This window comes from Bombus impatiens, unplaced genomic scaffold (assembly GCF_000188095.3).
Source record: "Bombus impatiens unplaced genomic scaffold, BIMP_2.2 scf_0013, whole genome shotgun sequence".
Classification (NCBI taxonomy): Eukaryota; Metazoa; Arthropoda; class Insecta; order Hymenoptera; family Apidae; genus Bombus; species Bombus impatiens.
In genome coordinates this window covers 117,032-132,976 of record NT_176432.1, presented here as the reverse complement: position 1 = coordinate 132,976, position 15,945 = coordinate 117,032, and the positions used below count along the sequence as shown (strand labels likewise).

Here is a 15,945-nt window from a genome sequence, read left to right as displayed (position 1 = left end):
TTTTGAAGAACTACTACATATTATACGATTAAGTTATTTTAATACGTTAATTAGTTGACAAAAAATAAATCTGTACTTGGATAACTCAATGATCATTGACATTTATTTAAGTAATTTATTTGCTTCTTTTTTAATAAGAAGGTAATAAATAGAAATATGATTCATTCTAGAATTGGACATTATTCTATAAATCATATGAGACAATTTATACATAATGTTAATAAATAAACATATTTTGTATGATTATTCATAAAGAAAACTATTGCGTTATATTTAAATTGTATCGTGAAATAAATGTTTTTAAAAAGACAAAAGTTTAATAGTTAAATCTGTAAATATCTTTTATTTATACACATCAATATATTACATTATTAAAAAGTTTTGTTAATTAGTCAATAGACACATGGTCAATTTTTTTTAACTTTTTTGATATTCGATATTCGATATTAATGATTTATTCATAAAAATTTGTCGTATTTTATTCGATGTTTATTCGAACATAGATATTCGTTAGTCGTTGAAAAATTTGCATTAATCGACATTTTTCATTATGGTAGCAATATTCCATCGGAACACATATTTGAATTAATTGTGATTCTTTCACGAGATATACGTTGTTCCGTCAAAAAAATTAACTTTCACTTATATGTCGATATTTATTTATATTTATTATGTAAAAAGGATATGTTTTTAAAGCTAAACTATTGTTTTAATATTTACGCGCAAATGAGAGTAGAGGCGAGAAAAAGCAAGTGTTGCATCAGTCTCAATGTATACAAAAATATTTATGTTAAAATTCAAAATGCGAACAGGAAGCGTTTCAAGAACCTGGAAAAAGTAACTTGTGTATCTCGTGAAAGTACTAATTTGGACTAAGAACTGGAAGAGCGGAACACGCATTTTGTCATGCGTGTACAGTCCTAAGTCCTATATATATATTATATATATATGTATATATATATAAAGAAATTTGAACCGAAATATATACGTTAATGTTCTTTCCGTTTGTAATTTAAAAATTTGTAGTATTTCAGGTTTTCAAATATTTGATCTCGAAATTGCGGTTTTTACAAATGTCGTGAAAAATCGAGCTCAGGATGATATTACGAGAAAAGTAAACATCTCTTGAATAAATTTGCTAATTATGATAAGAAGGGGTGAAGTATTGAGTGCCTGGCGGGGCTCGATAACCAGGATAGGTACTGTTCAAAGCGTGTTGAGCGAAAAATCCGCTATAGTCCTTGTGCACTCTGCGAGGTCTAACAGCAGGACCTTTCGCTAATTCCATCCTAGCTCTGTTTTCGGCTTCCGTTTGAGCTCTCACCGATGCTGGCGGCCACTTCAAGTCTCCTCTCATGTTTCCGCTTACTGGAGCTTTTGTCGCGGCAGGTTGTGCTTGGTAAACTGGCGCTGGTGCCTGAAATAATATTTCGTTATTTATAAATATCAGGATACAGCTTAGGTCACTAATGCTATAATTTCTAATCTAGGTTATATACGAGGCTACATACGAGGCTACATACGTGGATTACATGATTTGCATGATATGTTTTTCAAGCTGAGACCAGCATTTAATATAGTCGATAATGATGCTTTTAACTTTTAATGTATCTAAAGTATAGTAAATAAACACATTTAAAATGTTCATGCGTGAGAACTGTTTGCGCTACCTCTTGTGGACATATCTCTACCAAAGAATGTGAGTCTTCTTTTAGATGAGGGCCTTCTCATAAACAATGTTTTCAGTTTCACTATTAGGCGCTAGTAGGTAAAGACTGTAGTTGGAATTCACGTGTGAATATGTTATGTATAATTGACTATGCGAGTACGGATTCCGCAGATCAACGTCAGCTACTTTCAGAGTTTAACTCTGCGATTGGAGTTAAGTCTCTCATTGCAAAGCAAACTCTGATAGAAACTTGGGGACGTTTAAATTGTAACGATAAATCTGAGGGGATTATAGGTATTCTAGGAATAACGACTTTTTCGCCTGCACCACACCAATCAATAATAAAAGTGCAATCCAAAGTAAATAGTTGCCTCAATGACATAATCTCTTAAAATATTGACTTGTAGATGGGTATCATCGCATAATTTTGGAGGATTAATGTCTCTAACATTGTCTAACATGTCTAATAACATTATCGGTGTACCTATTTTTAAAGTAAGTGCATGTAAAGGTAAACCTGGTAGGTTTATGGCATTAAGAAATTATACTGGGAAGTTAATCACATCTTACTCATTTAATATAGCAGAAAAGGATATTTAAATGAGTGAAATATCACAATACTTTTAATTTTACTTTAGAAGTGAATCTAAACCTAACCCCAGATAATTTCGTTATTTTGCGATTCGCCTACCAGGACTAAATCGGTAAACTTGTCAATGAAAAGTTTTCTCCCGCTCGGCCTTAGCTTTCAAGTTGGATTGGATTAGTGGCAGTCGCCCTGCGACGGCCAACCATCATTTCACTACTTAATCACTTCAAAGAATAAATTCATTGGATGTCAGTAAGGTGAAACAGTGAAGTACTGGATTAATACTACTGTTAATACAACCCAGTTTTGCTTGTTGAGAAATTTTTTGGATTAGGGTTAGATTTAGTTCGAAAGTAAAATTAGAAGTACATACGTACAACTGTTTGTAACACTTTTTCTTTTTGTGATATTTTGCTTATTTAGATAGCCCTTCTTAGCATATCAAAGCTTAAAAAGATCAGAGATATTGACCAAATTGCTCACTATTATTACAGACATATATGTCCATGAAAGCGATTCAAACTGGCCAAGGATCATTCCGTTTCATTTTTCGAAGTTAATGTAGCTTGTTTTTGGAACCGTATAAGTTGTTTATTTAAGATAAGGTGAATCTCTGGACAAATTAATAAAAAAGATTTCCCCTATAATCTAAAGATTGGAAGAGTTAAAGCCTTTACAGATTAATGTCTTTAAAACAAATGTAAATCTTTTTATCAAAAAGCAATTTTGATAATTTTCCCAAGATAATTTACAGGATTACATCAGCGCAGCGTGCAGAAATAAACTATATCTCGAGAATTTTACGTACAATTAAATAACGTATTTACGATCTAAATAATTTTTCAAAATTGCGATTGAAAGAGATAGAAAAATTTGCGCACATAATTCATGCCTCTTGTACATACAAGATTCGAAATATTTGAAACATTTGTCAGATTTATTAGAACTATTTTTTCGCAAGTGAATTATTCGGAGGAACCGAAGATTGTAAACTTTATAAACGATTCCTCGAAAATCGTGAGAGTAGTACATATTTCAGGATTGAACTCATGCCAGGCGTTCTGTATTATTTCATACTATTTCCGCAAATTATAGCGTTATAACTAGAATGTACCTAATATAAGGAATGTGCGTGGATGAAATACCCAATTTTATTTTGTTCTTTCTTTCTCTTTCTTTCGTTTCTTTCTTTATTTTATTTTATTTGCTTTCGTTATTCGAAATAAAAAATCTCTATTTCACATAAATAAATATATCTAAGTTTTAAATACCCATACGTATAAATATACCATACATGGTAACAAAATACATGGCAGACAAATTTTAAGATGACTACTTTTCTGATAGATTATCGCACTATATTATAGATGCTACATAACCAACAGTTCGAAGTTGTCCTTGCTATTACATATGCACTCACACTCTAGCTACGAACGACGACGAGACTTTGAAAACATGAACAATATGTACTTGAGAGGATGCATATGAAACGATTCCATGCTGTATTTACTGTGAACTTTAATTAATTAATTCAAACACAGCGGTACTTCGAATTAATCGAACGATAATAAGTCTATTTAACTTGAGATACTAAATTTAAAATAACAATTTCTAAATTTAAATGAAAACCGTGGGTAAAGCAATCTACGCTCAGGAGATAGAAAAATGGTTACATTACTACGCAAGAAGAAAAAGATATTTGTAGAAATACAGCAAATATTATTGGAACATCTGAGACAGGTCATAAGCAGGCATAGTAGTTATAAAATTAGCAAAAAATGGATGCTATTACGATGAACCAAAAAACTACAGCAAAGATGAACCACTGCATCCACCGCTTATCCGAAAAGGATTATTTTCGAACTGCTACTGATTTTTAAAAAGAAGTCTACTCTACAAGTGATCTGAATATTTTTATAAGAACCGTTCGGGGTTATCTTCATGATTTCGGCCTCGGAGAAGTTTCGGACGAATCCAATACTCAGTCGTAAAAATCGGAAACTGGGAATTGCTTCTGCTCAGGCACATAAGCACTGGACAGTATAAGTATGAACAATACACTTGGAAATGGTGTTATATTAGAATAGAATTTAATAGCGGACAGTTGCGAACTATTGGTTATTCATTATTTATAGTATAGCGCCATAATTCATAAAAAGATAGACGTCTTAAACTTTCATCCACTACTGTACATATCCGTTATTATCGATATTATTATAATATTTTCTACTACTGGGAGAAGATCTCCTTAAGGGAATTTGAGGTTACCGTTGGTACACTGTAAAGCTCGAAGGCTGAGTAGTGTAATCTGATCTGAATTCAATCGTCCATGAAAAAATACAAATTATCCATGAGACACTTTTTTACTGACACTTTTATGATTTGATTTTTTCAAAATGAAATTGTTACTAATGTATTTGTGAGATTTTTCTGATTAAAATGAGATCAAACATGGTATAGTTTTAGTCACATTTACAAGTATATTTAATGGACGGAAGAAAATAAGTTAATGTAACTAAATAGACAAATATGCTCCAAATCATTTCGTGTTTGGTCATGTTTTAATCAGAAAAACCTCTCGATCACATCGGTAAAAATTTTATTCAATACAGATTGAAAATGAAAAAATTCCGTTGTTGCATCAACATTGTCTAACCGATGTGTTCCTTTTCATCAAGTCGACTTTCGCACCTCTTTCTCTTTCACTCGCGCTGTCTCTTTCTAAGTTCAGCAAAATATCGTATGTGTTACATATAATCCATTCCTGTACACGACAACTGATCGCCGAGGAGTCTCGACTAATACAATTTTCTGTTTATAATGGCAGTTTAAACGTACAAAATGTACATATATACGAATGTACAAGGAGTTAATTGGAAATATCTTAATTAAAAGTATTACCTGTGAGATTGGAGGCTCCGGGCGAAGTGTGATTGTGGACGGTGGTGCTTCAAAAACGGCAGGAGCGTGAGTTTGTGCCAATCGTGGTGAACTATAATCTTGAGGATGCTGCTGTAATTAACAACACGATCAGATTAATCTTATAAATTCTATAATCGCGATGCAATAGATTTTTCGAACGTATCGAGTATCCAAAGGAGATACATCTCGTATTATAACAGCCGTTGACTACACGCTTGTTTCCAGAACAGTGGAGGAAGGTACACATAAAACACTCGGAAATTACAGTAAGTTCCTTGTTATCGTACACGTCTTCTGCGAAGCGATCCACCTGTTGAACTTTTCACCTGTACATAGGTGTCGACTTTAAACAAAATTTTATAAATTTATACGTAATTAAGTTGACGAGAGAAATTAAGAATATTTTGAATTTTATTCTTCTTTCTCTAATTTTCTTTAAAAAGTATGCCATCTCTCATTTCTGTGATTGCTCAACTAGTTTTAATTTTGAATTTAAAATAATATCTAATCATTTATGGAGGCAAAAGCATTTTTCACAAATACCATTATTTCCACAATTTACAATCTTTCTATCTGTATTATTACCTATATTTATTGTTGAAAACGTTGAATATTATGATAACGCATCAATGGAAAATAAACAATTGCCCATTTTAAAGCAGGCGAAATCAGGCAAAATATGCTCGCAAAAAATAGTAGTAAAAATGCTACAAAATGTGTAATCGGATGTAGCTTAAATATTATATCTAGATACTATAAAACAAGTGGAACATAGATCGTATCAATCGAAAATGTATATTACAGGTCTATACAGTTACAACATTATACGAGAAGAAATAGAATATTTTCAGATTTTTATCACTTGCTCTTACTAAATCCAATAGTCCTTATTTCTGAAATCGAAACTAATTACTAGCTGAACTCGTCACTTTCGACTTGCCCTTTCGCTTTCCAACAATAATTTCTTCGATAATTCCTACGATAAAATAGAATTCTTCGCTCTTCAAATAATTCCAACGCACTGCTTGCGCAATGTAACGGAAGCCGACACCTATGCTTTGACCACTTACCTGAGCACGATGATCTTGTTGCTGTTGCTGATTGTACCAATTCGGCTGTATCGGTTGTTGCGAGATGGGAGAAGTAGCCGGTGGTGTTACCGGTCGCCAACCCTTTGGCGCTGACTGAAGTTGAAAGTGTGACGGTTGTCGCAGTGTTCCACCAGGACTAACGGGCGACGGAGACGATGGAACGGCGCTTCGAGTCGACGAACGAGCGATCGTCGAAGGCGGCTGGGGTGATGAACCTGACGAGGGACTGCTCTGGTACGAGGCGAGATCACCGATTCCACGAGTCTTTCGGAGGGAAAATAAAAGGGAAAACAGAGGCTTTTGTAGGTATCGCCAATCTAGGCATCGAACGGTGAATTTGCTCGCCCGGCTCTAATCATCCTTTCGAATTGTTTCGAGCGCGTTACTGAGGCATGTTTCTTTGGAGAAATAGTCTCGGGATATCCGCCTCGATATCCATGATGGTGTAGTCAACCGCGTCGTCAAATGCATTTACATTTTGTATTAATACTATGGATATGATCTGCAGACGTAACGTGTATTACAGTCGTCGGGACACGTGCACGAAGTCGCAAATAAACTGACTACACTGAGATTTCCTATATAAACTTCTTTCACAAAATTTCCCACTTTATAAAACACTGAATATAACTCTTTATCCAATTCTTTCCAAAGTAAAGTATAACTTGGATTATAAATTTTAACTTATTGATTTATAAAATTAATTATTTGCTAATTTATAAAATAATGTATATCATCGATTTAGAGAAAAAGCTTTGAGGACAGCGACGATATGGATTTCGATATAAGAATTTTTTTAATTTGATTTCATTTTTGTAATTCGATATTTCGAATTACATATTAATGCTGCTACTGTAGGATTCTAAAGTATCTAAAACATTACAAGTATCGTTATAGTAACTCAAGTAATACAGAAGATCAAATATGTTGGTAATCCTCAATGAAATCGAACCTTGTAATTATAAGATACAATTATAAGATAAAACAATAAAATTGTAAAATTTTCATCGGAGATTTAACGTATTTCCATTTCCATAATGCATTTCACAGCCAAGTGTTAAAACAATATATAGCCTTTTTTTAACTTGAATAACAGTCGTAAGATTCTTTTTTAAATATCTATATTACGTTTGCAACTGGCTTTGCCGAGTCAACCAGCAAATTTGATAATGTGGATATCGTATGCGTACGGATAACACTCAATAATGTTTCCACTCCATTTCCTTATTTTTCATTCCAGTATCTCGTATGGCTTCGTTCTCTTCAGTCTATTGACTCTTGCGACAGCACGCAGTAACAAACTTGGAATATATTCTAACCAACTGGCTAAAGATCTGTCATGAGACAAGGAAACGAAATTTCTGTTTCCTGTATCAGTATTTGTATCGCTTTTATTTATTTTGCCGTTTTTGCATTGGTTCTAAAAATGGCACTAAAATTGATCTCGTATCGGCCTTTTGTTCTGTAATTGAAATATTATAATCCATTAAAAAAAGTTGATTATCGTGTCTTTTATTGCTTATTTTTATCATATGGCTGTTTAATGTCTGCAATAAAGATAAAAGTGTTATAGCTTTTTGAAACAACGAACTTTGGCGTATTTAAACTGTAGATTTGAAAGTTATATTTTACAAAACGATTGGATAACGAATCATATGTTTTTACGTTACAGGAAAATCTTCCTTGTGCCATCTAAGTGTATTGTGATTGGTTTGCTGTGTCCAAAATTCATACGCAAACGTTTAACATTTATAGGAAATCTCACCTTTAAGCCTCGTCCAAATTAGTCAAGTTACTTGAATTCAAGGCATTTGAGTTGAAGCAATCTATTTTCAAAAGTAATTTCAAATACTTGGTGGAAAATAAAAAGAAGGTATGTAGTTATAATGTCAATTATCAATTATGATTATAAACATAGCAGAGAGATATTGTATACTATCGTGCATAAGTACATAGTTGGACCATTCTAAATCATTATCATTAACTAAAGTGTGATCGAGTGTAAAGTTGAAAAGAAGTAGATGTTACTTAGCAATTAACTTTTGAACCATTTGAAACATGAAAGTACTGTATATGTTCCAAGCGAAAATAAAATAACAGAAGTGATTCACACGAGTAAAATGTTTCAAATTACTTGAAATGAGGTGTTTTGAATAATGTTTCTTTAACCATAGTAAGTGCACTTTACATTAAGTGAACGAAAGTTTCACGCTGATGAAGAGATTTCGATTTATTCAAATTTACAGTGGCTACAAAATGTACTTTTTTCTCAAATCCTATATTTCATTCTCACAGTACGAAATTTTTATAGTCGTACTAAAGTGCCATTAACTAGATGACACGAAATTACTAGAATTAAATATTACAATTATTTATTTATTTTTTTAATTAATTAATGCATATACATATAGATGCAATAGATGTGTGGCAATAGTTTTCCTAGCCACTACAAGCTGTTTGAGTTTAGGTAACTTGACTAATCTGGGCGGAGGTTTACTGTGTAACAGCAAGCATGGAAGAAACAGTTCACATTCGTTAAGAAAAAGAGAGAAGAAACATAAAATGTGGAACCTTTGATGCACGCATAACAGATGCACGGGCAAGCAACGACGATGCGGGTAAAAAATGAGACAAAAATCACATGTATTTCGGGCAAAGGTGCAGGAGTCTATCGTTTTCCGTTACGATAAATATCTAAGTCATTGCAGTTACAGAATCGTGTTCTAAAGTTGTAGATCGTAGAGTACGTACAAAGTTCTAGAACTATGGTTCGGTAGTATCACTAATTTATTCTATAGAAACACACTAGTCGCTGGTATCTAACGCTAGTTGCTCTATTCAGTGTCATTATTAAGCATACGTATAGTTTCGACAAGGTTCTTACAAATAGTGAAATTTACCTTCGCTTGTACGGGTCCTTGCTCCACGAAATCCAGATCCTGATCTTCTGGAGGTGGAGGCCAAGCTACGCGCTTAAGTCCTGCAAATAATTTAAATAACTTTTATTATGATACGAGTTGAAAAATGTATCTGTTATCTTTACCTATTTACATTAATTTATAAAAAATACATGTACATGTGGCGATTTGTTTATATTAATTACACAGTTGTACACTGTGGAATACTTGTAACAAGAAAACAGTGTATTTACATTTAGTTTACAATTCGTGTAACTTATTTGTATTTAACGTGAAAAGTATCTTAGTATACCAATCGAATGTCCTAAAAAGAAAAGGAGCAAATGAAAAGTTTATGAAAATTCACTGTCAAATTTCTATTCAGCAAATGGACAAATACTAAACGCTACAGGAAAATCAATTTTCGATTTAGAACTTAAAAGAACGTTTATTAAAATTATTATATTGTTTATTGTTGTTCATATTCACTATATATATTCACTATAATATGTTAACTATTTCTCAAGATTGGAATTTGTTATGCTCATTTACCAAATATATATATACTTTATATATATAGTTCATAAATGAATATATATGTATATAAATACCGAAATTTACGCTATATAATCATTAAGATCAGTATGTATTATATTTGTATAATAATTAGATTTGTGTAAATAAGTTTAAATTAATTCTTTATTTGAGTTCGGATAGTAATGACGAAATGCCTGATTCGAAATTGAAATATGTATTATAGAAGGCATTGTGTAATTGTAACCGACATATAAATGCATCATATTTACATCTAGGAAAAGCTATTGGGAAGTTGACAAAAGCTTATTTGTAATTTATACAAGGTGACTTGACCGAGAAGGCATGTGCACTGATGCATCATGTTGTGTGTTAACTAATTTTAAGCCATGACGTATGCAAATGTTCATGTATTTATAAAATACATGTTAACATCTTCAAAAATTTCATTCTACTTCTCAATATTCTTCAGAAATGTAGATATTTAAAATTTCATTTTACTATCCTATTATACTAAAATTTCATTATTCCCCAGAAATTTAGATATTTGAAGCAAATAAAATGTACAAGCTTGTATAAGTTTGCCCAAGTTTTGTACAAATCATCGTCATTACTTGTCATCGTATCTCATACTTAACAAGTGTATCGACGCATTTGGCTGGGAACGTTGGATCAAATTTCATTCCCCGTGTTTAATAAAAAAGAAGCGTGGAAAAGAGTCGTTATTACGTCAATAAAACGGATTATTATTCACGTTGCTATACCGCAACGTGGTACTGGCCAAGTTTATATTTACGCGATTATTGCTGAAGAATTTTCACAATTTCGGCCCAGCCTTGCTGTATTTTTAGATTCTTTGGTTTTGGAGCTTTGAATATTGGATATCAACGCGAGACCATGGATACAAAAATAATTTTGTAGAAATAGAAACGAATTTCTTACTAATTTACTCCGATATAAATCTAAATAATTTAAGACTTCAACAGGTGCTCGGCACGAAAAAAACACATTCAAGTTTCTATTTTGAAATTCTTTTGTCAGTATTACTGTATTGGTAGATTGCTTATAAAATCGTTAAATATTTCTCGCGAAATAATTCCTATTAATTAAATGTTTGGATGTATTATTCCGATAGTGACACAATCTTCACTGAGATTTTATGAAAGAAAATCAATTATATACTCCTAAACTTATGTTAGTCAAAAATTTGTCTCGTTACTGGTCTTGACAGGTGTTCGCTATCGCATTTCAAATATATAAGATATCTGTTTACTTAATCACACTTGAAGCAACATTGCCTATATTCCATTAGTTCGCAGAATCTTCGACTTTCCACGTAATTTTATGAAGCGAATACCGTCGTATACACGGTTTTAATACAGTTTCACAAAACACGCTTTTGTTAATAACAAACGCCAATTCTTTTCCTAAAAAAAAAAAAAAAAAAAAATAATCTGGAGTATAATTACTTATATGCATGTAATATATTATAAAATGTTATATTATAAAACGTAATTTCCTCGTATTCAATAGACACTCCACAAGTCACAGTTTACAACACGGTAAATTCCTGGCACAATAAAATCATGAAAATTGCATGTCACATACGAAACAGTATTACAAATCATACACACACGTCGGGTATACACACGTCAAACTTTCACTGGCAGCCGGCAATTTGAAATATTCTCCGTAAAACGTACCGTTGTTTCACACGTCTTTCTACAAAAAAGTTCACTCAGCTACAGGGAAGAAGTAGTAGAAGAAGAAGAAGGATACGACTTTGCCAAAACGGATACTCGCCAACAACTGACGCTACCTCCAAGTCACCTGTACCTTTCATTATTGTAGATCGTTTTAGTCACCGATTTTAGAGGATTCTTGGTAACTGGCCAGTAAGTGGGGGATTGATATTAACACGAATGAGAAGATGTTACGAATTCCAGAAGGATCACTGTTCAACAAATGACTCTTGCTTTTTCATTAACTTATTTTAATTAGAGACAAGATAGACATAGATAGAGATAGCTTTGAGGATAGCCCAAGTTAGCTTTGAGGATTTTAACATTTTATACAACGATTTAAATGGCAGCCAAGATTATCAGTAGCAAAGGAATTCTGACTTTTATTATAGGTAAAAATAATTATAGCTTTATCAATACATTTTTGCAATAATGTCTAGATGTAATAATTTCCTACATAAATTGTTTTCGATGGTTGATTTTCACAAAACAAGTATAATATAATGCATGTTTCTATAATCCTACAAAGGAAGAATGAACAATTATAATTACAAGCAATAGAAACTGTAGAAAATAACTGAATTGTAGGTAATAATGACACGATTATCTAATTACCAAAAAGCTACCAAATCAGCGAATTTCAAGCAACAAGATGACAATAATAAATAAGTAAGTAGTAATGACACGATTATCTAATTACCAAAAAGCTACCAAATCAGCAAATTTCAAGCAACAAGATGATTATTTGCGGCTTGTGAAAAAATCAGGTGACAAAGCCATCAGAGGAAAGGAAGACCAATATTTGTAATCATACTTACTATCACTGCTCATGAAACAGACTGTTTTTAATCAATGACGAACAACAAAAGCAAAGAGGCCAAAGATCACCAAGCAAGGATAACAAGCAGAACTTAACACTTAACTGCTATGATAAAATGGAAATGTATTAACTCTTTAGTGAAATTGTAACATATATCAATAAGGAATTAAAATTATAAAACTACACTTTAAACTACAATATATACATCTGTGTATGTATTATATAATTTGGGATTACTAAGATATTTGATTATTTGAGAAAAATGGTAGTATAAGCCAATTCACAATTTTTTTTGTATAAAATAATATTCTAATTTATTATATTATAAGAAACTCACAAACTCATTATTCAACACTCATATTTCCAAAACATGAAAATATGTCATAGCAGAAAGTAAAATTATAACGTAATCGACTATGAAACTGAAAGGATAACACTTTTAAGAATTGAAATACGTATGATTAAATTCAAATTGTCAGAATTTTGAATTACATAAGTACATCATTGTGATTTCCAGTCCGCCACGTAATGTCATGTATTACTTGAAAATATATTTATGACAATATTCATAATAAGATGTTTCTAGGTTTCTAGAATACTTGAGAATCTGTTAATAGCAGTTAAGGATTAAGAAAGGACCGATCAAAGTTTTGTCGTGCAAGTGACATTGTTAGTGTTCACCTCTCCGTAGATACGTTAAACTGGCTGAAAGTGATGTTAGTCTCCCTGGTTCATGATTAGCAGTTGCAGCATAAGATTCGCTTCTTGTTAGTCTTCTTCATTTGGGTTAATGCGCGACTTGGTGCTTCGGTGGCTGAAATCTTTCGATTAATTCCCTTTATACAATGCATATGTTATTTTTTCTATGTACATTGGTCAGAAGTCGTTTCTTAGAAATGAATTATATTAAATTACATTACATGTATGTATGTATGTAAACGTATAGATTGATACATTGAGAAAGCACATACAATTGTATGATTGTTAATTATTATGGTATCAGTTGACAAAATATTCAAGTTCGTCAACGAAAGAAGAAATATCTATTTGCATGTGCAGTTTGACATTTAGCCAGATACTTGAAACGAGGAGAATAACACTTCTATTTTATGTTGAACATAAAATCGTTCGTTACAGTGATGTGCAAATTCTGAGAAACTAATCGACGAATTTACAAAGTGATTAATGACTATTTGCATTCTATTGAAAAACACTTGGGGAACTGAGTTTCTAATATACCGTACGCTTATGATTGTAACTATAAGCGATAACTATAAGCAATATTTTTAACAATTTGAAATCGTTTGTAAAATAAATTTAATATACAGAATGTCTCTGAAATCATAGTACAAGCAGTGGGATGGTGATTCTGCATGCAAAAATAAGTCGAAAAAGAAGAATGGAGGCGAATATAATGAGCCTTCGTTCTCGAGAGAAATTAGTTTGGAGATCCGTCAGCTGCCCCGTGTGGTAATTATAAGTTTCGAGTTATCGCTATGCATGGAGCGGTTGACATTTTGAACACTCGTTACGTTAATAAAACGATTTTTAAAGAGTAATATCCTCATCCTTATTTATAAAATCATTTCCAGTACAGACACTGTGAAAATAAAATAACAGTAATGATAAGAAGCAAATTGTGACATTATTCATGTTCATAGATATCAACAGGAACGGAAAGACCTCGAAACTTACAATTGGTACACGGACGCCTGACGTATCTTCAAAGTTATTTTTCTCAAAAACGAAGCCTTAAACGAAAAAATATTATCCTTCTTTCCCGACTTATTTTTGAAAGTGGAATCATCACCCGACTGCTTGTACCATGATTTCGGAGACACCCTGTATAAGTTACTTTATAACTTACTCTAACTTCGTCTCGAGAAAGTTCAATGTACTAAAAATGGCAAATAATAGACGTTTTTCTAGAGTTAGAAGTAATAGAGGACGTTCTATACGAGATCATTTACATTTTACATGATCACGTGAGGTCATTTACCAGACTATGTACAATATACATACACGTACATATTATCTGTCATATTCTAGAGATAACGTTACATTGAAAAGACGCTGATTTAGTAGCAAGAAACGACTTCTCAGAAGGAACTAGGATAATCTTTATTTACTTACTGGGTTGACCACCTCGTTGCCTTGCTTCTTCCTCTTCAAGCATTCGTAGGACCGCACTGTTTTGTAAATTCGCTGGTTTGGCGAGTTGATTGAAATCGATCCTGAAAAATTCATTAAAGTTCATATTTATTATTCAAATTATCCACCAATAAATATCAGGTAAACTTTCTATTTATATTACATAGTAAAAATAACTTTAACAAGCGAAGTACAAATGGAACTGTCATAAAATATAGCTCTTTATATCTGAATAAGTGGAACATTGTATGCTCAAATTAGTAAATTCATCTTTATTATTTACTATCGCAATTTGTGGATTCAATATTTAGTAAAAGTATATTTATTTTGAACTGTCCTATATAACGTTATCTAAGAAGGATATTGTTATTAAATTAATAAGAATACGTATATAAATTTCATCATACAGACAAAAGCGTAAAGAATCTAACACAATCTCTATTGATAACCTTTATTTTATTTTTTAATCTTCATTTGTCCCCCATTTTCGCGACTTAATGTGTTCCTCGTGTATCAGATTGACAGAATGTGAATGAAACGAGAAGATAAATAATTAATTTTGCTTTTTGTCGTTCACACGCACTTACACTATTTCTCCTTCAGAGGTATCAGATTTCATCCGCAGGTCAAAGGTACCGAAAGATTGTTCTATAAATGACAGAATAGTATAATCTTTTACCAGAAAAGTGTGTCGAATTGACAAGAGAGATGGGTCAGAGTTAAGTTAAGTTTAAATTTTCACCTGAAACTTTGACTAACGGCTGTACGATAAAATATAATATCCTCGACACTGAACATACATTATTGCCATACCTTCCCTTATTTGCGCTTTTGGCAAGCCTTGAATCTTTTCTTTATATTCTAATCTTCTTCCTAAAAATACTTAACTCTTCCTAAGTGAACGTACTTAGAACGCAGTACCCTTAAAGTATAGTAAATTAGGACTTTTACGTTCGGCGCATTTTTTAATGAGTAAAGCCTTTAAGCAAATTCGGAAAAATTCCAAACGTTCCAAACGCCTCCAAACGTTCTAAATTAAAGTAAAGTAAAGTAAAACTAAATTAAAGTAAAACACACGAAGTGTAGTGATAGTTATGTAGCGAAAAGGCTCACATTTACGTATTAAAGATTAAAAGAAACAAGCACACGATACAATTGAAGAAAAGAATCGAGATTAACCTTACGATATTTATAATTCTTTCTCACAGTTAATTCGACCAATTCCTTCAAACCGAACCAAACTTATCCTTCCTATTTGTTTCGACACAATTATATGACAAAGAATAGACGCAGCTAGAATCACCTGCTTTGGGCGAGCATGTTGATCACAAGGAAAGGGTTGACGATACAGAAGACAAGTCGTAAGTCGCACGAGAAAACCGGTGGTGTACCATGCACACCGAGGCCACCAAACGCGAAACTAAGTCAAGTACGACAGCGTTCGCGAACTTTGCGCAACGGCTATAGGATTCGAGAGGGGTTTATTTCTAACTCGGTGTGATTCGGTCTTCTGAAAATAACGGTCGACTC

At 32.5% G+C, this 15,945-nt stretch overlaps 1 protein-coding gene across 11 annotated transcripts in view; it reads right to left on the bottom strand.

The window, feature by feature from the left end:
* Positions 1–323: 323 nt before the first annotated feature.
* The window catches only part of LOC100746241 (PDZ and LIM domain protein Zasp-like), a 24,905-nt gene continuing 9,283 nt past the window's right edge, over positions 324–15,945 (bottom strand). For 3 of the 11 annotated variants that reach the window (XM_012394306.3, XM_033324930.1, XM_012394275.3), the window contains 5 exons: positions 14,398–14,498; positions 9,172–9,251; positions 6,251–6,535; positions 5,160–5,270; positions 324–1,417 (listed from right to left, as the gene is read on the bottom strand). In XM_012394306.3, coding sequence (XP_012249729.1) covers positions 1,139–1,417; positions 5,160–5,270; positions 6,251–6,535; positions 9,172–9,251; positions 14,398–14,498 — 856 coding nt within the window. In that variant the 3' untranslated portion in view covers positions 324–1,138. Of the gene's footprint in view, positions 1,418–5,159; positions 5,271–6,250; positions 6,536–9,171; positions 9,252–14,397; positions 14,499–15,002; positions 15,050–15,594; positions 15,897–15,945 lie in introns of those variants that run through there. The other 8 variants (XM_012394344.3, XM_012394338.3, XM_012394332.3 and 5 more) reach the window with 6 other exon arrangements.